This window comes from Gopherus evgoodei, chromosome 1, assembly GCF_007399415.2.
Source record: "Gopherus evgoodei ecotype Sinaloan lineage chromosome 1, rGopEvg1_v1.p, whole genome shotgun sequence".
NCBI classification, from domain to species: Eukaryota; Metazoa; Chordata; order Testudines; family Testudinidae; genus Gopherus; species Gopherus evgoodei.
Window position 1 is genome coordinate 238,872,047 of NC_044322.1, and position 24,968 is coordinate 238,897,014.

General features: G+C 40.9%; 1 protein-coding gene across 13 annotated transcripts in view; it reads left to right on the forward strand.

Annotated features, from left to right (window-relative positions):
- The window catches only part of SCUBE1 (signal peptide, CUB domain and EGF like domain containing 1), a 310,551-nt gene that overhangs the window by 208,495 nt on the left and 77,088 nt on the right, over nucleotides 1-24,968 (forward strand). For all 13 annotated transcript variants that reach the window (XM_030540072.1, XM_030540079.1, XM_030540087.1 and 10 more), the window contains one exon: nucleotides 5,835-5,957. In XM_030540072.1, the coding sequence (XP_030395932.1) occupies nucleotides 5,835-5,957 (123 nt within the window). The remainder of the gene's footprint in view (nucleotides 1-5,834; nucleotides 5,958-24,968) is intronic.

The following is a 24,968-nucleotide window of genomic DNA, read 5'->3' on the forward strand; positions in this document are numbered from 1 at the left end:
AAACTATAAAGGTTAGACAGACACATGCAGTTCAAATATTTGTCCAGCCATTGAAACGAAGAGACTCACTTCCAGCATACAAGCTTGCTTTGTGAATTGTTGTTGTCAGGTATCTGTCTAAGAGAGAAGTGGTGATTGCACATTGATTGCCCTTTCAGGGCCGTTTAACCAGTTTATGTAAAGTTTTAAATTCTGTGATATCCAAAAAAACTGTACTTTTTAACTTATTCTCCAGCATATAGCAAAGCAAAATTTTGGCTGTGTAAACCCACACTTACACAAATCTGATCCAAACCAGGGCATTCCAAACATTTGCAAACCTACATGAATTATGCTGAGCAGATCTTAGTCACACAGCACCAGTCATCTCCATTCACCTTCACAAAAACATGAAAAGACAAACAACAAATGACTGGCCGTTCCCTCTGGTCAATTTGAAGCCATGCAACTTATCACAAGACATTTGTGTTTTCTGTAGCTTTTTTTAAAACTATCCCCTCCACCCAACTCCCAGTTTAAGTTCCTAAGACAATTGAGGACAATCCTATGTATAAAGCAATTCTACATTTCAGAATCATATTTCCTCTCCCTATGCCGTTCATCTAAAATTAGTTTGGAAGGATTATAAAGAATAGATGAAGCTTTACAAAATGTTTACAAAAAAGCAGCATTTTAAAAATTGTACTTGGATTCATTCACCAAAATAGTGGGTCATTCGCAAAAGATTAAGACCCTGATCCTGCATTTGGATCACATATACAGACCCTTGAACCTTCATTAACTGATTTTGGGAGGGGAGTGCAAAAGGCTGTAGGCTCTGCACTAGCAGAAGAATTGCAGGGTCTGAGCCACAATTTAAAAATGTAGTTTGAGATAGGCCTGAGCTGCAAAGTCTGAATCCTGAATTTTCCCCACTTTAAGGGTGTTCCAAAGAAACAGGGTTTTGGTTTGTTCCCCAAGACAGAAATAGGGGGCAGCTTGTAAAATTTGATTCTGGGTCCAAAATCTTGCAATGGTTTGGGTTGTTTGGATGCAGGAGTTTTGATCCATGCCCATATCTGAATCTAATCGTTAAATTTATTTCTCCTAAAGTATAATGATATCATTCAAGGTGATTTTTCTACCTTTGTATTAACCACATTTTTAAATTTTATTTTATCTTAATTTTATAAAAATTATTGAGAGAGAAATGAGACACTTCGGGAGTTAATGAGACTTATTTAGACACTTGAGTGCAGTAGCTGTTGCCTATGCCCCTCCTTCCACAAAATAATAAGTATGAACTGATATTCCTTTGACTAGTACGTTCTAGTGCCGTAGTGGTTTTTATCTGTAGTGTATTTTCCGTTTCTACCTTGCTACATATTCCTCAGTGTTTATAATTAAGCGTTTGTGGTGTGTCAGTCACGTGGATGAGTAAAGGATCTCTTAATAATGCTGACTTACTGCAATAAAAAAAGCGCCTTCGGGGTTTCATTATTAATACATTGTAAACCCATCACACACCTTAGCCTGCATATTTGAAATGAATGGCAGGTTGTCTGAGCAAAGCAATCTCCAAACACTTCAGTTTTCAAGGCATTTTAAGACCCACCCCTGTGGAAGAGTGCACATTTCTGCATTTTCACATTCCTTGGTATACTGCAGAACAGAAGGCTGTGGAAAGAGAAAAAGGGAGAGAACTGAAACCTCTTGAATGTAATCTCTGTTACCACCTGAAAATGATACACGCTAAAATCAAATGCAGTTTAATAGTCCTCATTCAGGCAAAGCTCCATTAACTTCACTGGAATGTGTGACTGAGTAACAAGTGCAGGAATTTTCCTAAATGTCGAGTATTCAATGATCAATTCCCACCATTTTTTTCCTTCCATGATTTATGTGAATATAGAAGATTCAGCGAAGGATAGAAATTTTTTTAGAACCCTGGTGCAATTCACATCAACCACTTGGACACACTGAGGTTGGGCACCAATCAGTTTAAAGATAAATGGGGCCTTCACCCTTTCACACAAACAGGACCATTTGTTATTTTCACATGCCTCATAACAAGAGTTATTTATAGCTGTGGAAAGAAAAATAGTGGAGATATAGGCTTGGTGCAATTTATATGAACCAGTCAGACATGATATGGTTGGATACTGTTCACTTTCAAGTGAAATGCAGCAATGCTCTGCTCTCCATAGAGTGAAATAATTTTTATATACCTTGTCAATCTTGTTATGCCCATGGAAAGAAATACAGTGAAAGCAGAGACATGGCACTATTTATGCTTTTTAGAATGTTTTTGCAGTTAACAGTTTTGACCTCCATTGTGTTTTGAAGGTCCTGGTTTTGAAAGGCTGCACGAAAACTCACCCCCACAGCCAGTATTTCAACTAAAAGGACTAAAAAGTACCAAAGTCATGTGAGGAATAGGGGAGACGTTCTCCTTCTTTGGACTCTCTCTTCTTTGGACAAACCCTGTTCCAGATTCTCTGCTGGTATAAATTTGGAAAGCTGTATTTTTAATGACAGGTTTCAGTGTAGCAGCCGTGTTAGTCTGTATCCTCAAAAAGAACAGGAGTACTTGTGGCACCTTAGAGACTAACAAATTTATTTGAGCATAAGCTTTTGTGGGCTACAGCCCACTTCATCGGACGCTCCATTGATTTACACTAGCTTAAGATCTTACCCTCTGATTCAGGAAAGTTTTATTTAGATCCCATATCGTCTTCACAGACCCTGAGAGGAAAGCTAAATGCTACTAGAATTTGGTATTGAACATGGTGAAATACAATGGTCATCAGTCAGTCCTTCACCACAGTTACCCACATGTTGTCTGAGACTCAGCAGTGATTTCCTATTCAGAGAACATATGCTCAGAATATAGGCAATGTAGCAGCTCAGATATCACAGTGTGCGTACCATGAGTAAGAGATACCTTCTTCGTGATGGGTAACTACTATGTGTACAGCACATGGCATGTTATAGTTAACATATAATCAGGAATTCCTTTTTGGCTAAGATTTTTAACTCCTCTTGGAGATTTTTATAATCTGTAGTTATATATGCCCTAGAAAAGCTTGATGGTTGGGATCTCCTGGTCTTGAACAGTGATGGTCTTTCATCATGAGATCTGTAAAGCAATCGCAACTCTGCAGAATGGGATTGGAAAGAATCATTAATAAGACTGGAAGCACTTGCAGAGGAAATAAGTCAATAGGACTTGTGATGTATTGGTGCTGATTTTATTGAGACGGGACTGTTTTAGCCACAATTTGACATCAAATGGGATCTGTCTCTAGTCTTTAGGGTCATGATATTCTGAAGTGCAGTCAGGGTTTCTCTTTGTTAAGGCCAACATTTTCAGATTTGGAAGCCTAAAGCTACTGTTTTAGACACCTGACTTCAGGCACTCAAGTTTGAAAATGTATAGCCAAAGAACTCACTCCAATTGTTTTTTACACTGATTCAACCTGGAAAGCTCAGCTTGCCTGTAACATGCAAGTAAGGTTTCTTCTGTTAACTCAGTTTTATAGGTGTGTTGCCTACGCACAAAGAATTCAACTCGCCTTCCAAAAATCACATAAGGATTGATTCTGCCATTTCTCCCATTGAGTAGTATATTATTCTATGAATAGTCCCATTGAAATCAGTAGGACAACTTGCAATGTAAGGTACTACTCCACGTTAATAACAGTGTTTAAGAATCGAGCTCACAGTAAGGTTCACCCTTACACCCAGAATTTTTGGTATTAACTCACTGGATCACAATGTCTTCCTCCTTTGTATTTGTCATGTAAGTATCAAATGAGAGAACTCCTCTAACTGTAAATGCAGTGCAAGCATCTGCCTCCTTTACTCACACTGAATAGTACCTCACTCTGTTGTCTCCAGTGGGACTACACCTGGAGAAAGGTACTACTAAGAGAAAGAGTAAGAGAATCTGGCTCCCAGTGATTAAAAGTTTATATCTATATCTATATCTATCTATCTATCTAAAATTATATACTGTACATGATCCAGGTTTAAGTTCTAACACAGTTATTCTTCTGCTGTCATATTTTGTTGCTGTATATATCCAGAAATATTACACAGTAATAGGCATAACTACTTATATGTACCACCCTACATTTTCACGGTAATTATATGTCTTTTTAAAGATTCATTTACTTGTTTGCTTATTACAGGTATTAATAATAATTTAACCAAGCATTTCTTAAAAATAATCACCTCAAAATCTTCCTCTCTCTCCTATATATCAAAGTAATTCTTTCTAACTGCACCAGCTCACTCAACAGCCCTATTCATATCTTTGGCAGATTTCCATTTCTATGCAATCATTCTTTTAACACCTAGACTTGCTCTTAGCAGGATTTGTTTTTTAAATGGCCAATTGATATTCCTAAAAGTTTCCAAGCTTTGCTGGTAAGAGGCTTCCTGGATCACTGGGAAAATCACTCTCCAAGATCATGTCAGGTCTTGTTTCCTTCACAGAAGAATATGCTGCTCTGTGTGTGTGTGTGTGTGTGTGTATAACATGTTACCTCGCCTATTGTATACAATCTCAAAGAAAGGCATATAGTTAGCTCTTTTGTTCCCTTTAACAATTAGCTGTTTTCTAATGAGTTGTGAACCCACAGTCCTTAATCTGGGAGAGGACAGCTAGAATGGCAGATATTGCAATGGAGGTTCAGGGAAGTATGATAGTTCTGTTATGCAAGGCTTAACGGGATGGAGAAGGGAGAAAGCTTTTCTTAGAAAAGTTGGGGCAGGGAAGTAGAGCTTCCAGCTTGACAAAGGAAGCTGATCTGTTCTGACAGAGCCCTTCATAACACTTGGGTAATTATTTTAAGTGACACACTTGATTCTGCACTTCATATATGCACATGACTCCCAAATGGAGTTAATGAGAATATTGCATACATAAGCAAGCGACAAACAGCAACATGCACTAATTCAAAGTCTTCTCTGCATTAACAGTGAATTAGGAAAGGTAGGCACAGGGACTAATGGTATTCAGTGGACCCTGTATTTACACCAGAGGTAAAAATCATATATTTTCTTAAGTGTGGTTGTAGCCATGTTGGTCCCAGGATATTAGAGAGACAAGGTCAGTGAGGTTATTGAACCAACTCTGTGTAAGAGCTCTGTGTAAACCTGAAAACTTGTCCCTTCCACAAATGGAGGTTTGTCCAGTACAAGATATTACTTCACTCATCTTGTCTCTCTCATATTTTTTAATCATTTTTTCAATTTTTCATGTGAATTTAGTTCCTAACAAAGGTTCTAAACCAACAGCTATGGAGACTAAAGTCTTCTGTGTATCCACAGGAGAAGGTATGTCTGGGCAGCAGAAGCATATGCATCCCTGCCTATTTCCACCAAAGTACCTCAGCCAGATTGATCTAAAGGTACCATCTCTACGAGACAGAAGTAGTTCAGTCTTCAAGACCATTCAATCCTTCACCTCTATTAGCATTGCCAATAAGGATGGGAGGAGGGAATGTATTGGTGATATTATTTTTAAAGCAAGGTAGGTAATGTAATATCTTTTATTGGACCAACTTCTGCTGGTGAGAGAGACAAGATTTGGAGCTTACACAGAGCACTTCTTGAGGTCTGTGTAACTCAAAAGCTTGTCTCTCTCTCACCAAAAGAAGTTGGTCCAATAAAAGATATTATCTCACCCACTTTGTATCTCTAATATCCTGGGACCAACACAGCTACAACAACACTGCATACGTACTATTTCTAATCAGACAGTTGTCTAGCTGGGAACTGGACAAGCTCCCATATTCCTGTCATTATTCTAGAAAGTAAACTAATCTTTTCCCATCCATTCCTTACAGACATTGATGAGTGTTTGGTAAACAATGGTGGCTGTGACCATTTCTGCCGAAATACTGTTGGTAGCTTTGAATGCAGCTGCCAGAAGGGCTATAAACTACTAACAGATGAACGAACCTGCCAAGGTAATATTCTATTACTCTGTTTTTATAAAGTGAACTTTAATTTGAATGAATCTATTTGTTTTTAAATCATTTCTATTGCCGATTGTAATCACAAGTCATAGAATTTTAAGCCAGAGAAGATCTATTAGGTAACTATTCTCTAGGGGCCGATACAGGAGTTTTTTTACATTGTCATTTCTAGTGCTACGTCCAGTCTAGGTTTTAATGTCTCTAGTCAAGTCTATGAATGGCAGCAATTGCAGTCATTCTAGCTGAAGCATAAGCATCAGTGTGATGTAGTGGAATAAGCACAGGTTAGGGAGCCCTGCATTTTAATCCAAGTTCTCCACTAATTTGCTGTGTGTCATTGGGCAACTCCTATAACCTTTCTGGGCCTGGTATTTATCTCAGTTACACTGGGTTAAATCCAGAGTAGGCCAATGGGTTTATAGTACTAGAACTAAGATAAGAATCTGGCCTGTCTTAATCCTCCTATCTGTAAAATGAAGATAAAGAGACTTACTTACATACCTCACAGGGATACTGTGAGAATTAAAAAAACAGTTCATATATTTTATATTGATTATTTCCTGCATGCTTTGTCATTGGTCAGATGAGTCACATGGTATTGTTTCTGTTCCTCGACTAGATGAGCAATACCCATTTCCAGCAAACTCATCCATTCACCTTTACAATTCAATTTCTGCAAACATTTGTGCAAATAAAACTCGACTGCTAACATGTTCCCAGGAAATAATAGAAAAGGTGAACGTATGAAGCCAGAGGGAGGATAATTTAAAAATGTGAGGAAATATTCATGAAAATTGTTTTGCAGGAGATGCCCATCTCTATTAGTAAGTGAATGTTTGCATAGCATTTGGAATGTGTAACGGGATATATATAGTACTAAACAGTATTATTATTTTGGGGTTCCAATACTTCCCCATTACTCATCAACAAAAAGAAGGGAGAACTGTTTTTAAGGATACACAAGCAATTTCAAAAGACTTTCCATTGCATCTCATTGGTACTGCCACGGTCTGGAAAGCCTACCTCACTCTAATTGTGTGGTTAGACACAGGGGAGTCACAGCAAAGTTGACTAGTGCTAGGCAAAGCACAGACTGGCACAGTTTGTACCACGTGACCAGACAGAAATAGCCCTGCAGGATTGTGTCAGACAAGGACAGTTTGGCAGGTGTGGAATTAGTCATTAAAAATAGGGACAACGATTTTTTAAAAGGAAGTCTCTCTTCATCACACAATTAGGTGTGGAGGTAATAGATTTAATAGCCATGATAGGAAAACAGTAATTCATAGTAATACTTGAAACCCATGAGTCTAGATCTTCTCTCACCCTGGTTTAAATAGAATGTCACTCCACTGAAGCCAATGTAGTTACACCAGTGTAAAACTTGAGAGAGAAATCAAGCCTCATTTTTCTGCTATGCAGGCTCTGGCACAAAGGAAGAGAAGGAGGACTGGATTTATTTGTATAAAGCTGATGGTCATGATTGAAAGATTTATCAATGGACTTTTAAATGTTCCTACAAATAATGAGATATTTTGGGTGCTAACAGGAAAATGAAGGCATTGCTTCAACAGTCAGAACTTGTTCACCTGCATTTGGTTTACCCATGTGCCTGGGTTTCTGAAAGGGCGTTGATAGTGAACATTTATATTTAGGATGCCATTAACAAAACTGTATTTAAGAAGGTGATGGTTTTTTCCCCATTTTAAAATCCTCCTTTTATTTGCTCACAACTTTTTCAATCCACATCCCTTTTGGTCTGATATATGTGATTAAAGTGCTGTTAAACATTTAAATTAATAAAAAAAATATTAAATTGATTTGGATTAGTTTTATCCTCTTAGCTTTCATAATTGATATTAGAATTTGACAAAGTAAAAATATATCTACTGTTACTAAGAAGAATTGATTAGTACTAGATATTACAGCTGACCTGTTTGTAATTTGCCAAAACTTAATATATTTTAAAATCAAATTAAAAAGTGTAAAGACACGAGTTTTGGCTACCCTTCCTAAAGTGATATCTGAACCATTCTTCTCCCTGCCATGTGATCAGACAGGGAGCTGGCCTGAAAATATGAACATTTTTCATTTCCAGTGGTCTGAGGTGGACCTTTGTATCCTCTGGCCAGTGCTTTGACTGGACATGTCAATTTGTTCCTAATCTATTGCTGTAGCAGGTACATCACTACAAGTCCAAAGGATTCCTGGGACAGAGAAATTGCTCCAGTCACAGAAGTTTTGGTTCATCATAGTATGAAATGGGGGAGAAACAAGTTTTTTCCTGTTTGATGCCTTAGGTATTTAGGCCCTAAAGACAGATTACAACAATACAGTATGATGCTTGTTTTGAGGAAGAGGGTGATTTGTGATTATTTAGCTCCTGTCTGGTGCTTCAAGAGATAATTGGTGAACTCTTGCAATCAGTATGACTGCTGATGATGAATGAAGGGAAGCTAATAGAGATCAAGGAATCACTGAAGTGTGAATCACCTGTATTTTGTTTTGTACTCTGTGGAGAAAATCTGGTCAGTGGAAATGGTTATAGCTCTAAATGGTAGGCACTGGAGAAAAAAGTGTTCTGAGGTTGGTGACTGTTACATTATAAATCTTTCTGTTTTTTCTGGTAATTGCTGGGAAAGGCTAACCTTAAAAGTGTTGTTGAGACATTCATGGAAGCTTATTTTGGGTATTTTAGCTCTTCTATAATATGAATCACAGAGCTTTAATTTCTATTTATGGAAGAGCATGTTGTCCTTCATGTTGTTTACAATTTTAAATTCATTTTTCCTATTCTTAATGGTTATTATTATTATTGTTGTTGTTGTAACTTTTATTTTGCATTCAATATTGCCTTCCATCTGAAGATCTCACTTTATAAGGAAAGAAGCATTTCGGTTACGAATTAGTATATTTGAAGAGTTAATTTGGGAATCAGTAATGAAGGGAATGTGTTTGTTGCTCTGTTTTACTCAGAATCAATGTATCTTTTTTGGTTTTAGTCCTGTTCTAAATGCATCTGATTTAGATGCCCCCCTTAATTTGGAAGGTTATTATAGAGGCTCATCTGCAGATTAAGGTATCGATCCTGCAATCCTTTCTCAAAATGCTCATTGAAATGAATGGGAATTTTGCCATATTAAGGGCTACAGAATCAGGCTCTAATTGTGTCCATGAGTATTAGTTTCTTAGTTACAGAAAAGTACCAGTAGAAGGGGCAGCCCCTGACCCTGGCAAAAGCCATGGGGTGGCAGGGGATGCCCCCATACTTGATCCCCCTCTCCAGCAGAAGCGCCAGGCAAGCCGTGAGGGAGAAGCCCCAGCGCCCCAACCCTTTTCCCCCTCAGAATCACGGGTGGGGGGGGGCAGCCCCAGCACCCGGACCCCCGTTCCAACCCTGGAAGAGATGGAGCTCTCACTCCCCTCTGTGGCCCTGGGGACATGGCATGGAGACAGAGCTTCTCCGGTCTTGGGGCCGTGGTGTGGTGGGCGTGGCAGAAAGGAGCAAGAGGAGTTGCGGGGCTGCAGTGGGGGGAGAGTCTGGGGGGGGGACCTTGTGTGGAACAGGGGCGGGCCCTGGGAAAGGGGCGGAAAGGGGTGGGACTGGGGCAGGCCCACAGGCAGGAGTGGAATGGAGGCGGGGCTGCAGGCAGAAGGGATGGAGAGGGGCCTCCCACTTGCTCTGGGCCAGGGCCCCAGGAAACCTTCATCTGCCTTTGGTTGAACGGGAAAAACCTGCAGACATACAGATCTTGCTAGAAGTATTTTTTTGACTAACAGATGCAAAATGTAAATTAACTGTTGCTGCTGCTGCTGCTGCTTTTCCTTACTAATTCCATTGTTGTCATCACTTAGTAATTTACATTTTTCCATCAAGGGCACTTAATGTGAAACTCTGAGGTTCCTTCACTTTGCCGATTTCTTTTAGTCTCTTCATTACAGGCTCCTGAGCCAGCTTTAAGATTTTAGGAAAACTTAATGTGGGACATCTTTAACCAACTGCTTCTGTCCATTTATATGGCATCCCATCACCATTGTATCTGAGTGAATCACACAAAAATATACTCAGAACACCTAGTTTGCACCAGCAGTGTCCACACGGGCAAGTTACAGCACAGCACACTGGGGCATGCTTCAATTCACACCCCTGTAGTCTGACCTGGAGGATGGGGGCATGTAGACGTAGCCTGAGTCTCAGTCCTAATTCCTTAACCATAAGACTGCCTTTCCTACTATACAGAGACAAGCTTCAAGCTTCTCCCTCTCACGAAAAGAAGTTGGTCCAATAAAAGATATTATCTCACCCATCTTGTCTCTAATATCCTTGGACCAACATGACTACAACACTGCATGCATTTCCTCCTATAATGGGTTAACATCATGAAATGAAAATTAATTGGCATCAGCAGTTTTGAAACCTGCTGATCACTAGCTCAGCTGAGTTCAACATTAGCAAATGGTGCAACTCATATGATACAGCATGTAATGAACGTGGAAAATGGTTTGCATTTACTTGTTTGTGGCCAACTCATTTTCAGCCCTGGTTGTGGAATAAACCTGCTGTTAACACACACTGTATATCCATGATGATTTTTCTAGGGCAATGCTTCTCAGCCTTTTCCATACTGCAGCCCCATGTTACAACAGATTTGTTTTTCTTTTTTTTCTTTTTTTTTTTTGCTTCCTCTCCTTCTGCAACCAGCAGGCTTGAGAACCCATGTTCTGATACAAACAGTCCTGTAGTGAGATGCTGTTTTCACAGAGTCCCCATTTTAAGGGATCAGACTTAAAGCAGGAGTTGTTCTTTTAAAAAAAAACAAAAAAAACCCAATGAAGACATATGTATAAATTACTAGTTATTTTAACAATGCTCTTGAATTTAAGAGATTGGAAATCCTTCAGTACAGGGAACATGCCTTAGCATATGTTTGTATGGCAGCTAACCAAGGTCCAAGTGTTGATCAGGATCTTTGACATAACAGAAATATTAAATAATAACTAGAAGATCCTGTATTTGTAGCGTGTCATCATTAACAGCAAGAAAACACCCAGGATTCGTTTTCAGACCACAACAACTACAAAATAGCAAGCAGATTGTTTGGAGCTACAATGAATCCCTACAAGTATGGCCTTAATTAGCTTAATCCTTGGACAATATGAGTTTAAAGCCAGTTAACTTAATTGCTTATTCAGTTTCTGTTTGCTGTGCAGTGATCTTGAAAAAAATTCAACAATAAGCACTCTCTCTGCTTCACTGAAGTTCAGGCTTCATTAAGCACCCAGAAAAATGTGCAAAATGCTATCATAAATAACAATTTTCTTTTCCTGCTGTAGGCAATGCCTTTTGCAAGGAAAGCCAATGTGCACATTTGCCAGTACTCTGAGAGAGCAGTGGAAGGGGAGAGAGCATAAGTTACATTTGGGAAAGGAGCCTTTAGTGGGGGGAAATCCATTGATCAATGTGTAATACCTTAGTCAGGTAAATATTTACCAGAAACATACAGCGGAATCCTCATATAGGATGAAATTCACCCCTATGCAGAGGAGTAGCACAAGGCTTATGCACCACTCAAGTTCCACTTACATCCTCAAAACAGGGCTTAAGTGGGATTTAAGTGGTTCAAAGGTCTTGTACTAGCACAGTTTTATCCACAATGAAGTCTGAGCGGGGGACGTATCACCAAAAAAATGAATTGATACAGACTAGTTCTGTAAAAAGAGAGGGCCTATCTGGCACCTGAACACCTCTTCTCTTCACCTCTCTGGACCCTTTGCATTTGCAGGGGGCATTAAGAGCTAAAGGAACTTCTAGAAGACCACCTCTTCATTCCCATAGGGTAACGGCACTCCCTGCTCGACTGATTGTTAATTGTTTTTGGTTTGTGACTTTTTACTAGATTTTAAAAGAACGTAATGATTTGTTCTTCTTTTGTAATTAGTAATTAGAATACAATGTCCCAAATTCTGCTGACAGTCACATCAGATATTTACCCAGAAGAATTGCAATGATGCCAGTTTACCCCTAGGGTAACCAACAGCAGAATTTGGCCCAGTATCTTCATATTACACTGACGTTTTCTCCTACGTAACTGTCCTAAGCCACCTTCTGCAGTTTTTTTATCACCTCAAACCTGCCCAGCAAAGGCTTCCAAGGTCTCAGTAGGACTGGCAGGTTTGTTTTTGTTTTTGTTTTTAATTTTCTTTCTTTCCTTAGAAAAAAGAAAAATAATTAAAACCACTGGCATCTCCACCAGTATATTTTGATATATAATTGAGGTTTGTTTAATCCCTCCTAAACCTAATTTGTTGCTGTATTTCTGTCTCTGAGATGCTCCTGGAAGTGCTAGTGCCGGCTTCAACATGATTTATGAAAAATAACGTACACCCCTGAAATGGAGAGATTAAAAGCACTGTCCAGGGCCAGGCATATTGCTGGTGGATGCCTTACAAGTTTCCCTATGGAACTCTGCCAGTAAACTGCGATCCTGACCTGCTGAGCAGCTCAAATCTGGCCTGATCCTCTGTTATTTCTGTCCTGGGCTACACTGGAGCAGAATGGCAGTTGTGCCAAGTTGTATGATATTGTACTAGACAGACATCTACTAAGGACTAGAATTAATTTTCCCATCCCACCTCCTGCCCAGTCAAATCCATGTTCACTTTTGTTCTTAAGTAAGATTTGAACCTAGGCCTTCAAACTTTCTGTGTTAACCCATTGCATCATAGGTCCACACTCCCAAACCTGAAATAATTCAGCTAAATCAGATGCTGACCTTTCCTGATTGCTCAGTTCTAACCTCAGTGGTTTTAGTTTCAGGGAGTCTGATGTGATTAGAACTATATGTGCTGGGTTTGGGTTCAGTATGTTGACAGAGAAATGTTTCACATAGGGATGCCATTGCAGAATTGCCAACACAACCCTTCCTCTTATTCCAAGATAAAGAAAACTAGTACCCTTTCCAAGCATAATAATTGTGTGGGATCCAAAAGCATTATGGATTAATGGCACATTAATAGGACATCTAAATCTCCAATAAGGCTGTGTCCATCTATTCACCTTTTTTTGTATCAAATAGGCATTTCAGTGCCTAAGCGCTGATCTGAGCTTTCAGATGCGAGATTTTGAATGGTCTGGAGTACACCTGTGTGTGGAGACAAAGTGCTGTAGGAAGTTAAAATAGTTTTTAGCATGGTACTGTAGGCAAGGGCCAGATGACTCGCAGAATGAAAAAGCAAGTTAGCCATTCCATCAGAAAGTGAGCAGGCAAATTATCTCTTCCAAGTTACCATTTGAACCAGTTTCTGGTTAAAAATGTTGACGCTTTTTCCTAACTTAAAAACAAGCAGAAGCAAATGTAAACTAATAATTTTACTCAGCCTTCCTCTTTCATTCTTAGCTGGAAATGTGGTAAGCAATACTCTGGCATAGTCCCCTGAGGCCAGACAGGAGGGCAACACGGGGGTACCGGAGGAAAATCATACTATTTGTTGTTGGTTTTAAATATTTGAAATAGATTTCTACCTGCGCCCACACAAACCCCTGTCTGAGCTGTGATCCTAGTGGTCAGGTTTGAACTTCATCCTGTGAAGAGGAGTGTAAGAATGCCTTCAAGGCTCAGTCTGTTCCCTTGAGAGGGAAGGGAACACCGAAGTAGGTGTGGATTCCACAGAGGGTTAGGAAACTGGGCTTAGCAGCTGGAACACCTACATGCCCTCTGTCTGACTTTTACGCTCACCTGTGTGTTTGTTTGCTATTCTCATGAGGAAATGCTGCACGTTTCAGGTCTTCAGCTGTTGAACAAAATATACTGGACTTGAGTCTGCTTCTCAATTAAATCAAGCATAAGTCCATTGAAATCAACAGAGTTATAGTGATATTAAAGTAAAAGAAGCTCACAGTGATTATTTTGTGTTACAGCTTGAACTGAGTGGATTATACAATGTGCTGACTGGTACATCCAGGGCCAGATTAACGCATTACTGAGCCCTAGGCAAACATAAGCTTCTGGGCCCCAGCTTCTAATATGAATAACAAACTGCCCTGACACATTGTCCTGCCTAGAAAAACTGATTTTGTTGCATAGGCCTTGAAGTTGGGGGGCAGGAGAAGGGGCCCACCTGGGCTATGGCCCCCTCACTTTTAAGTAGGTACATGGACAAAATCTGCTTAAGATGCAAGGTTGTGTCACCACTCAGGTTTAGCACCAGACTCCCTCTGTTATGATGGCGGGAGAAATGTGCCAAATTTGAGCAAGTGGCATTGCAACCTGGTGCACAGGGTCGCAGCACCGCTCAGGTTTGGACTGGCCAGCCCTCCATCGTGACACCTTCCGCACTCCCACCCCATGAATCTGGGCCCTACGCACTTGCCTAGTTTGCCTGTGCGTTAATCTAGCCATCGGTGCACACAGATGGTGTAAAACATAGTGACGAGAGTTAGGCTGATTTACACCAGTCAAGGGGCTGGCCCGGTTTGTTTAATTATATGCATATTTCACTGAAATGACTGCACACAGTTATGATGGCTCAGCTCTGACAGTGCCAAATGCACTAGTCAGACTCAGCAATGTGCTGGAGCATCTCTTGGGAGTCCCTTGTCAAAATTCTGCCACCTAATGAAAGGAAAGATTAAGGTGATTTCCCTGCCTCGAATTATAGTTCACTCCTTATTTTGATGCTCTCTTTCCAGGAGAGATTTTATCCTGAGTCTCATAAAAACGCTTCTTAATGTCTTGCTTTTGGCACATACCAGATTGTTCCAAGTGTGAGGGTTGTTTTTCTTTAAATGTCCCAGTGAAGCCGCCTGCAGGTTGAACAGTGTGTTTATATCATCAATACAGGGCCTAACTCTTATGCTTAGTCCTTACTCTTGAGATCAAGGGTTGTGGGCCCAGGCACCAAGTGGAAATATTTCCAGTAAGTGAGCTCAATATAAGTTGTTTGCCAAGTGATGATACCTCCCAAGTTGGCTGTGGTTCTGCTTCAAGGTGAAAACAAATAAATAGATTCCCCTGTCCCTCAAGCCTCCTCTCTGCATCACGTGCACTCCTGCTCCACAATAAGGGAAAGGGGATTTTTTTTTGTGGTTACCCCTAGTTTGGAAGGGACACTAAACTTCACATTTTAGGGTGTTAGCAAGTCTCTAACGATTGTAAATCACCCTAATGTTGCAGGGGACCATCATCCCACATCTGCCTACTTGCATCTTTCTTGGTAGGTTCTGGCCACTGTCAGAGACAGGATACTGGACTAGCTGGCCACAAGTCTGATCCAATATGGCAACTCCTACAGTGAAGGTACATCACTAGGAAGATGGCTTCCTAAAATACCCTGATACTTCCCTTATTATATAATGAACATTGGAAGCCAAACAAAATGTTTCATTAGCACATAGAGACTGAAATGCACTTCAGCTCACTTTTCTATTGATAGGCTAGGACATATTGTGTGTACCTTGCGGAAATGGTCATAGGCGCAGGAACTAGGGGTGCAGGGGGTGCTGCAGCACCCCCGCTGGTGGCTGGGACTCCACTACTGGCCCCGTACCCGGAGTCCCGGCTGCCGGTGCCCCCGCACCCAAGACTCTGCTCCCACCCCCAGCTGTGGTCTCAGCCTTGGCCCCCTTACCCCTGTCCGCGGCCTCCACTCCCACAGCCCCACTCCTGGCCCCAGCTCTGAGGGAGTGGGGGCACAGACAGGAGTAAGGGGGGGGGTGCAAGATAAAAAAGTTTGGGTGTCATTGGCTCTCAGCACCCCCACTGTAAAAGTGTTCCAGGACCACTGGAAATGGTTGTGTTGTGGACTAGAGTTGTGTTATGTATTAATGAATTAGCAGGATATGAGTCAGCCTTAGAATAGTTTGAGCAGAATGGTGGCATTCTTCCACAAACAATAATGGTCCTGGGAGTTGTCATTCACTGAGGTTTTAAAGAGCTGGCGAGTGAGTGTGTTATTTAGTTAGTACACCTTCATGTGGTGGTGATGATATTGTTATACATGTAAAATGCAATCCAATCAATTAGCAGGCCCCCATTGTGCTGTGTTGTACATACTTGCAGTAAAAAGACAGCTCAGAATACTTCAGCTTTCCCATAAGTACACCTTTTGAGGGTGAGGGTTTGGCTTGTTTTAAATGTAAATTAAAGCTCTTTAAGATCCCAAATTATTAAAGCAAGGAATGCAGGTTTCATCTCTTAGCAATGTCATCAGTTGTTACCACATGTTCAGACATTATGATGATGAATCTTGGATGGATTAGATTAGATGGAAACCAAAGATCCCTGGACTCAGCTCTTAGCAGGGAAGCAAATGGAGGAGAAAGTGATTAAGCGTATTCATAATGTTCATAAAGTCTACACATAGATCCTGGAGTGGGGGGGAAAAATTGCTCCCACAGCATCCCTGGTGTGTGTCAAAGTGGTACTGGTGTGGTTCCACTGCAAGGGATAGGGGAGGATTTGGGCAGGCCATGCAAAGGGGTACACAACCCTGTACCCCACAGCACAGACCTGGGAGTTTCCAAGAGACTGATGCACTGAAGGGGCTTGATGGTGGATCAGGGGTCGGGAAGTAGACAGGCACTGGACCAGTGGATCCACCACTTCACAAATCTATTTACCTCTAGTCAGTGTTGTGGGCAGAAGGATTCCTTCATCTCTCAGCCCCTGTTCCCCTGCATATCGTCTGATCCTCAGCTTGTATGCTTGAGGGAAGGATTTGACTCTTGCTAATTTAGGATCTCAAGAAAAAAAGTTGAAGTATTTTTCAAACACACTTCTTTTGTTCACCTTCAAGACCGAGCAAGAAAGCAGCATATCCATCCATTCCTAGATCGTGCAAGTGGCCTGTCATTCTGTGTCCTGGGTCACTCAAGAAGCTCCGATTTGCACATAATGTTGTCAGTTCCCTGCAAAGAATAAAAGGAGGGGCCCAACACTGTATTTCTTGTGTACTGTATTTTTTGTGGCCACTAAAGCTGCCAACACTGTATTTTAAAAATAAGGGACTGTCTTCTGAGCACTCCCACCTTACTCCTCCTCTTGATATTATTATTACTTATTTATTTATTTATTTATTAATAATAATAATAATCAGTACTCACCTACATTCACCCAGAGTATTTCTTGCTACTTTTTGCAGCACTCAGCAATTCCAGATCTTGATGTAGAGAGAGTAAAAAATAAGGGACATCCTTTGTCATAAGGGACTGTTGGCAACCCTAAGTCTGCCATTGACTTCAGCAGGAGCTGCGAGTGAACAGGGAATACAGGATCTGGCCTATGGTAGACAAAGGGAATTTTTGCCTCTTAGTTTTCAGTTGAAAATTTGCTTATGTTGTAGCATTTGCTCTTCCAGCTACTTTAAATTACATTAGACCTGATTCTGCCCTCCCTCTCCCCGCCCTTTATTCATGTTGAGTAGAACCTACTCTGCAAGGAGTCCCATTGACTTCCACATAAGGCTGGTAGGATCTGCTCCAGTAATTAGAAGGCTGCTTTGTAAAGACAGCCTTTTCCTCCTTTTAGAAATCTGTCTATAAAGCAAGTGTATCCCGGGACACAGGGAATATTGCTTGCTCAATACACAGAGGGTAAAGGCCTTTCTGTGTTTGTATCATTAGGCTGTTAAGTTGCTCTTACGGGATTGATGTGTAAATAGCGGCTTGAGAAGAGTGCAGGCTACTATACCGTGTTTATGTTTGTGGGGAAACAAACAAACCTGCCTTAAGTTTCTTTTAATGCACTTCCATTCTTGATCTATAGCTTCTTCTCCCCAAGCACTTGAAGTAGTAGCACAGTTTACTGCCATAATGGCAGTAGATAATTCAGCTTGCTTTCGCCTTGGAAAATGATTAATTTTGGAAAGGGATACATGTTTGCTCGTAAAATCTTGGCAATGGTTTTGATGAAAGTACTTTGTTTTCTTAAAAACGTTGGGAAAGCATTTGACTTTAATTGCATTTTAGACTGTGCTAGCAAAACAATGGTCAGAGGATAAATGTAATGGGAGTCAGAGCCAATTGCCTCCTACTGGGTCCCATAGATTGATAAATAGAGGAGCCTGACTGTAACAAAGGCCACCTCGAATGGAGGCAGTGGCTGGGAAGGGTGTGAGAGAGTTAACTCAGACAAGCAGAAAACAGGAAAGCCCAAGTGCAAGGATAATTTACTGAAAGGCCACAATCACTTTAAACATTGATACAGGCCCTCCCCCACCCCCATCTCCAATTTTTATGACTTCTTTTCTACAGAAACTGTTTCTTTCTTTTTTCCTCTGTCTCTTGTTTCCTTTTTTTTCCCCCTCCCTCTGTTTCACTTACTATCCCAGTAGGTCAAACCTTTCCAGTAGCTTCTCATCTCTTAAAATCCTTTGTGTTACTTCTAACGTATTGTGTCCAACAGTCACACATGAAAATACCTGTGCAAGCCAACTGGCTCAAGCTGGTCCTTATTTTGGAACCATAAATAATATTGTATTTCAAAAGCACATATCAAAGACAATTTGACCATAAGGCTGTGAGTCCGTAAAACAATTAATGTGATTCTTAGGCATGTGTGATTGGGGGTTGCAGGGCATGTGAGTAAAGCTCCACTGAAGGATGTTTGCAGTCATTCTGATGCAGTCTGTTTGAAGGTATTGTTTTAATTCTGGCCTACTTATGTGAGCTATGTTAGCCCTTCTCTGAGTTTCCAGTACAATTCTGGACTGATAGTGTAGTTCTTCTCTGAAGACCTCAATCCTACAAGGTGATTAGTTCAGCTCAGTTCCTACTGACTTCAGATGTGTGGTTAGCTATAATAAGCAGCATTATTAGAGGTAGCAATGCTGTATTATTAATTATTATTTATTATTATTTGATTCCAGTAGTGCCCATAGGCATCTGTCACGATCAGGACCCCATCATGCTCGGCATTGTACAAACGCAGTGATCCCTCTCCTTGAGAAGCTTTACAAACTAATGATAGGCTAGCATGGAACGTACAATAAAAGGGAAAGGAAGGATGAGAGCAACTCCGATTAGATCACACAATAAGGCTAACTGGGCAGAGCTGGATAATTAAAGAAAAAAAAAAGATTTGGAATCATCATTCAAAAAATCCCAGTCAGACCAACCTTCCTACCCACAGGCTCCCTTTACACCTTTGACTCTGGCCTCACTATTTACTTTATATATTTTTATCTAGTTATTGATCTGTTTTGTTTCCCTTTCTATATGGACCTTTCTGAGCATCCTTTTGACCTGGCTGTTAATTCCTTCCTTTAAAAAAATAAAGCTTCTCAAGAAGTCCCTCAGATGATGGGCCCTCTCTCTCTCTCTGCATATGTATGTCCCCAGGATCTGAGGGGTCTCCTGTTCCCTCTGCTGCTCTCTCAGAGAACACAGATGCCAGAGAGCAGAACATTTTTTGATCCGTTATGGAGTATGGTCTGGGACTGTGAAGGTGTCACCAGAGCCTCCCCATTACATGACCCTCTACACACCTACTCCCCTATTCCAAAGGATGGCTGATCGAATTTCTGCCATCAGAGCTGCTGGAGATGTAAAGGCACCAACCCCTCATCCTGCTGGGAGGGAGGGTGAGTTACACCACTCAATTCCTGGCCTTGCAGGAGTATGAAGAGCTCAGATAGTTCCGTTTCCTCACCCTTTCCTATTGCTGGCAGCTGTCACTGCTTTTTTTAAATCTCTTCTTTAATCTCTCTCTGGAAGATCCTGGGGGCTTTGTAAAGGGTCCCCTCAGAAATTCCATTGAGGGCAATTGCCCACATGGTTCTCCTAGGAGGGGACATTGCTGGGTTATGTGCTCAGGTGTACAGATGGAAGGTAGCTACAGCTTCCTGTATGTTAAAAATATTAGACCGAATGGATTTCCTGTCAGCGAATCAGTTTACTAGATAATCTGCTGTTCTCATTCCTTGACTGCAAGGTTTCTTAAATGGTTATTTTTTAAAGTAACAAATTAACCTGTCATAAAAACAGATTCTTCATAATGCTACAGGGAAAAGAATAAAAACTCTGTTTCTGCCAAATAGCAGTATCAGTAATAATAATAGCAATATCATATTTCATTTAAAAACTGCAGGCCAAATCCTGCAGACTTTACTCAGGCAAAACTCCCATTGATATCCTTAAGTGATGCAGACTTCAGTTAAGCCACCAATTTTTCCCTGGTTGAAACTGCCAAAATTTCATGGTTGCCATCCAAAATATAAATTCTTCTTCAGCACCCAAGACTCCCTTGAAACTTCTCCCAGACTCCCAGAGCTTTCGGTGACTCAGAAATGAGCTGGTCATTTGGTGGATGATGCATAAAGCAGAACAAAATGCTGCTTGCTGACCTATAGCAATATTGGCTGTGCAGTGCTGACAGGAAGAAAAATGTGTGTGGGTCAGTAAACTCATTACGTACCGTATGTTTAGGAAGACTCATAGGGAGCAGATATTTACCACACTAAGATGATATTTTACAGCCCTTTTTCTGTCTGTAACTGAGCAGTAAGTGCTGAGGGAAGCATGTGGCTGATGGTGAGCTTGTGGGCTCCCTGTGGGAGAAAGAAGTGAAGTGGGCAATTCTGGAAAGAAGCTGAAGAAAAGAAGTGGAAATGAACTTGCTGTTATATGAGATCACACAGGAGTCACTAGGAACAGAGTCCAAGGAAAGGCTTGTATTTATTCTGGAGAGGGAGCAAATGATTTGGACCTACATTTCTATCACCAGGTTCCAAGATTCTTAACTCTTTGCTTTCAAATCCCAGGGATTTCTCCCAGGAATGTACAGCCACTGCTCTTTTGATAAGGATTCATAACAGAGATAAAGAAAACCAGCAGTTGCCATTTGACTTCAAAGACTATAACCAATAGAAGTTTCTTGTATTTCCCATTGCTGTTCTCTTTGCTGGTGTGTCTAGGTAACCGGTAGGAAACTATTGCTCTGATGTTGATGATGATGATGAGTTTGCTAAGGAGAAGACAGGTCCACTTGGACCATACTATCAAAGCGAGATCTATCTGATATGGCTCCTGTGACCACTGAAATAGCCAGACTATGACTGCTGCAGTTGGGATTTGATTTAGAAGAGGCAGAAAAAACATCCATGGTAACTGTTTCTTTGGAATACTAACTTTTCTAGGTGCAGAAACAACCTCAGATCCAACAAAATAATATGCAGTGTATGTCAGAGGACACCTGATGGTTTCTGAGTGAACAGGACACACAGTGCACACTATTAAGTTAAATTTTCAGTATATTGACCCTAACCAAACTTGGTTATCTAAATCTCTATTTGGACAAAGATTATACTAAAGCACAACTTCAAAAATTAACTGATTCAGAAAACTAAAACTCAATTTCCAACTCAGAAAAACATTTAAGCATGTGCTCAAGTCCTTTCCTGGTTAGGGAGGCTTTCCTGAATCGGATTCTAAATCATTGAGTGAAATTCTACAGCATGTGTTATGCAAGAGGTCAGACTAAATGATCACAAGGGTTCCTCTGGCCTTAAAATCTAAACAATCTATGAAATACCAAAATCTGGGTGTCAGCCCACTCTATTAGGAGTTGTTTGACATCTCCCAGCCCTGGATACCCACTAGAATTGATGACTGGACCTATGCAGGCCAATAATTTACAGTTTTCTTTTAGAAGAATCTGAACTGCTCATTTTGTTTTCATGGGACAAAATGGACATCTCAAGTCAGAATTGTACACAGTAAACAAGAACATGGGTCACTGAAGTGCCCTTACACCTATACCAGTGCATTGGCTGATCAGAATATTAGAGTGTTAACAGTGTATCTGGTTCTGCATAAGCACAAAGGAAGATATAGCCCCACCACCAAGAGTTTGGGGTCGATACCACTGTAACTGAGGAAAACCTGAAAGAGAGATGACCTGCTGATAAGCCTTCAACATCAAGAACCAACACATTCCATTACTTATGTTATCAGGAGTGCAGAGGAAGAAACATGGAAATCCTAATAGTAAAACTCTTCAAAGATGTCCTGATAAATGATTTAGCCAGTGGATCAAGACACACCTATGTCTGGTGATAGACTTTGACCTATCCTTGCTAAATTATTCCATTTTAGGATCAAGACAGAGGTCTCTCTCTCTCCAGCTTCTCATCTCAACTCATAATCCACTGTTTGGTGTTCTTAGGGAGGGCAGGAATGAAGTTTTAAGTGAGACCTGAGGGATTAAGGAAAATGGACATAAAATTGTAGGAGACAAGGCAGAACAAGACATGTAGTAAGTGTAGTGTGTCTTGGTGCTATCATTCACTAAATGGAGGACACCATGGCATAATGCGCCTTCCCATGGCCTGCTTTCACTGGGAGTTTGTGCCATGTAGCTTGAGAGTCCTTGGATGGAAAAGGGAACATTAGCAAAGAAAACTGGTAGAAAACAATAAAAAGAAAGCCAATTAGCTAAAACTCAATCTTAGGTTGGTGGTTTTTTCCCCAAGATTCCCTAGTTTTGATGAATTAAAAGAGCCAGAAGGAAGCACAAGATAAAGACGGTCTCCCTCCACACTCATCAGGAGGTTTCCACTGCATTTTTCATGCTATTGTTCCTTACAGACACAACAGGGATCCAAATAAAGGCTCAAATCCTGCTACTGAATCTATATGAGCAGGCTCATGTGACTGTTGAGAGTCCCCTTGATTCCACAGGGTTCTGCATGGGCTCAGAGGTGTAACTGCATGGATCCAAGTGTAGGAGCTGTGAAGCTATCACTAGAGCAAACTAATTGCATCCCCAGCTGTTAATAGAGTGGACTGTACAACAGAATGGGAGTTGCTCTGCTTCATCAGAACAATGGAAACTAAGACGTTGGCCCCAACCAGCTATGGATAGTGAATTTTGTCAATATATTGGTGCATAGCAACATTTGAATAATGGATAATCTATCAGATCTAAAACTTATTTGAGTTGGTGGTAACCAAGTGTTCTCCATGACCCAGTTTTTAACTGCTACTGGATGCCTCCTCTTGAAGTTGAAAAATAGCAATTTTATCCAGTTTTTCTGTCTGTCACTGAAACTGCCAAGGAAACTTCCCCTTCTTCACATCAGTATCAATTTTTGGCATTTATATAATTAGTCACAGGTTTCCGATTATTTATTGTGTCTCCCTGCAGTAGAGCTTGAAGGTTTGTTCTGCAATTTATATGTATTTATTTGTTTTACCACTGGTTTTGAATTCTTAAAAAGTTAATCATTTGTAATAAAAGGCACATTTCCCCTTGCAAGCAGAATCAATTTCCTTCAAAAGTCCTTCATTCTTTGATTAGTGCCTTGCATTTGGTCTTCACTAATCACTTAGCTAACAGAGAGCAATAAAATCCTTAAATAAATAAATACTCTGAGTTGAAGTTAGTCATAATGGACAGAGTTGCCCGCTCTGGTTTTTGAAGTGCAAGATGTGGCTAAGCTACTTATACATTTCAGTTCAAATAAAAGGTATAGTAATTAATGCCAGATATTTTTCTTCTGCAGATCATTAGTACATTATTAACAGCTAAGTCTCAGCAACAAGTGAATGGATTTGTTTGCAAGTCAGTCACGCAATAGAAAGCTCACAGAGGTGTGGTGTTTGAATTACATTTAAAGGTTTGGTTTTTCGGGAGGAGGATGCCAGCCTGCCCCAGTTCCTGCCCACTAAAAGAACTCAGCAGGAAAGTAATACAATAAGAGGTTTTATATCTAGCAATAGTCTGTATTATATCTTCTTCCTTCGCTCCATCCTTCATTGGTTGTATTATTGCAGATTCTGAAACATAATGAGCAGTTAGTTATAACAATAAGCTGTTTCTTTTGGTCTATGCTGGACTTCTGTAGTAAAGAATGGCCTTGTCAAATCAAAAGGTGATCTTGTTGGTTTGTTGGGTATGTCTACATGCCGATAAAACACCTGCGGCACCAAGTCTCAGAGCCTGGGTCAGCTGACTTGGGCTCACGGGGCTATAAAACTGCAGTTGTAGATGTTTGGGCTTGGGCTAGGGCCCAGGATCTGAGATCCTCCTCCATCATTGGGGTCTCAGAGCCTGGGCTCTAGCCCGAGTCCAACCATCTACGTTGCAATTCTATAGCCACGAAGCCCAAGTCAACTGACCTCTGCCAGCATCTGCTATGCTGGGTCTTTTATTGCATTGTCCCTCTTAAGTGACCTATAGGAGGATACTTTGATGAGCTATGGACAGAGATCGGTCAAGTTGAGTCAGAAGATGTGATATCATGTCATATGTCCGCTGTGAGGTCATATGTTTCCTGACACTGAATCCAAGCCATCGTTTGGTGGGGAGTCTGGCCAAAAGCAAAGGCTTCCAGCAGCCCCTCTGACTGGGATTTGTAGGCTCGCTAATGTCCATCGGTACCACTGGCAGCCGTTTCAGGTAGTCTCTAACTGATTGTGAAATGGACAACATAGTGGGGGTAGCAACAGGGGGATGGAGAAGGAAAACACGCATATCTAGAAAGGGGCAGGGTTTAGTTTAAAAACATTGACAGATTATTTTCAAGGAGTTCAGTATGTGTGAGTCAGGGCAAGACTGTGCAGTGGATGAGGAAAGGGAAGGTCTCTTTTTCTCAAAGAATCCACTGGATTGGGTAGTGAGGAATGCGACCAGAACACAGACAGCTGTGATTGGCTTTGGCTGATATGAATACACTGTGTGTTCTGTAGCACATAGTTAATTGTATGGCACTTTCTGAGTATGTTTATATTGCAGCTGGGAAAACATCTGGAAAACAGATACATGCTAGCTCTGTTTGAGCTAGTGCACTAAAAATAATAGTGTAGCCACAGTAGCAGGGGCAATCAATAGCACAGGCTAGCATCCCCAAATGCAAACCCATCCGGACCCCATGAGTAAGTACTTGGCAAGACTAGCCCATGTTGCCACTGCCCATGGTACGGTAGCTATGCTACTATTTTTAGCACACAAGCTTGATGAAAGCTAGTGCAAGTATGTCTACTCAAATTGGGAATCACATCCCAGC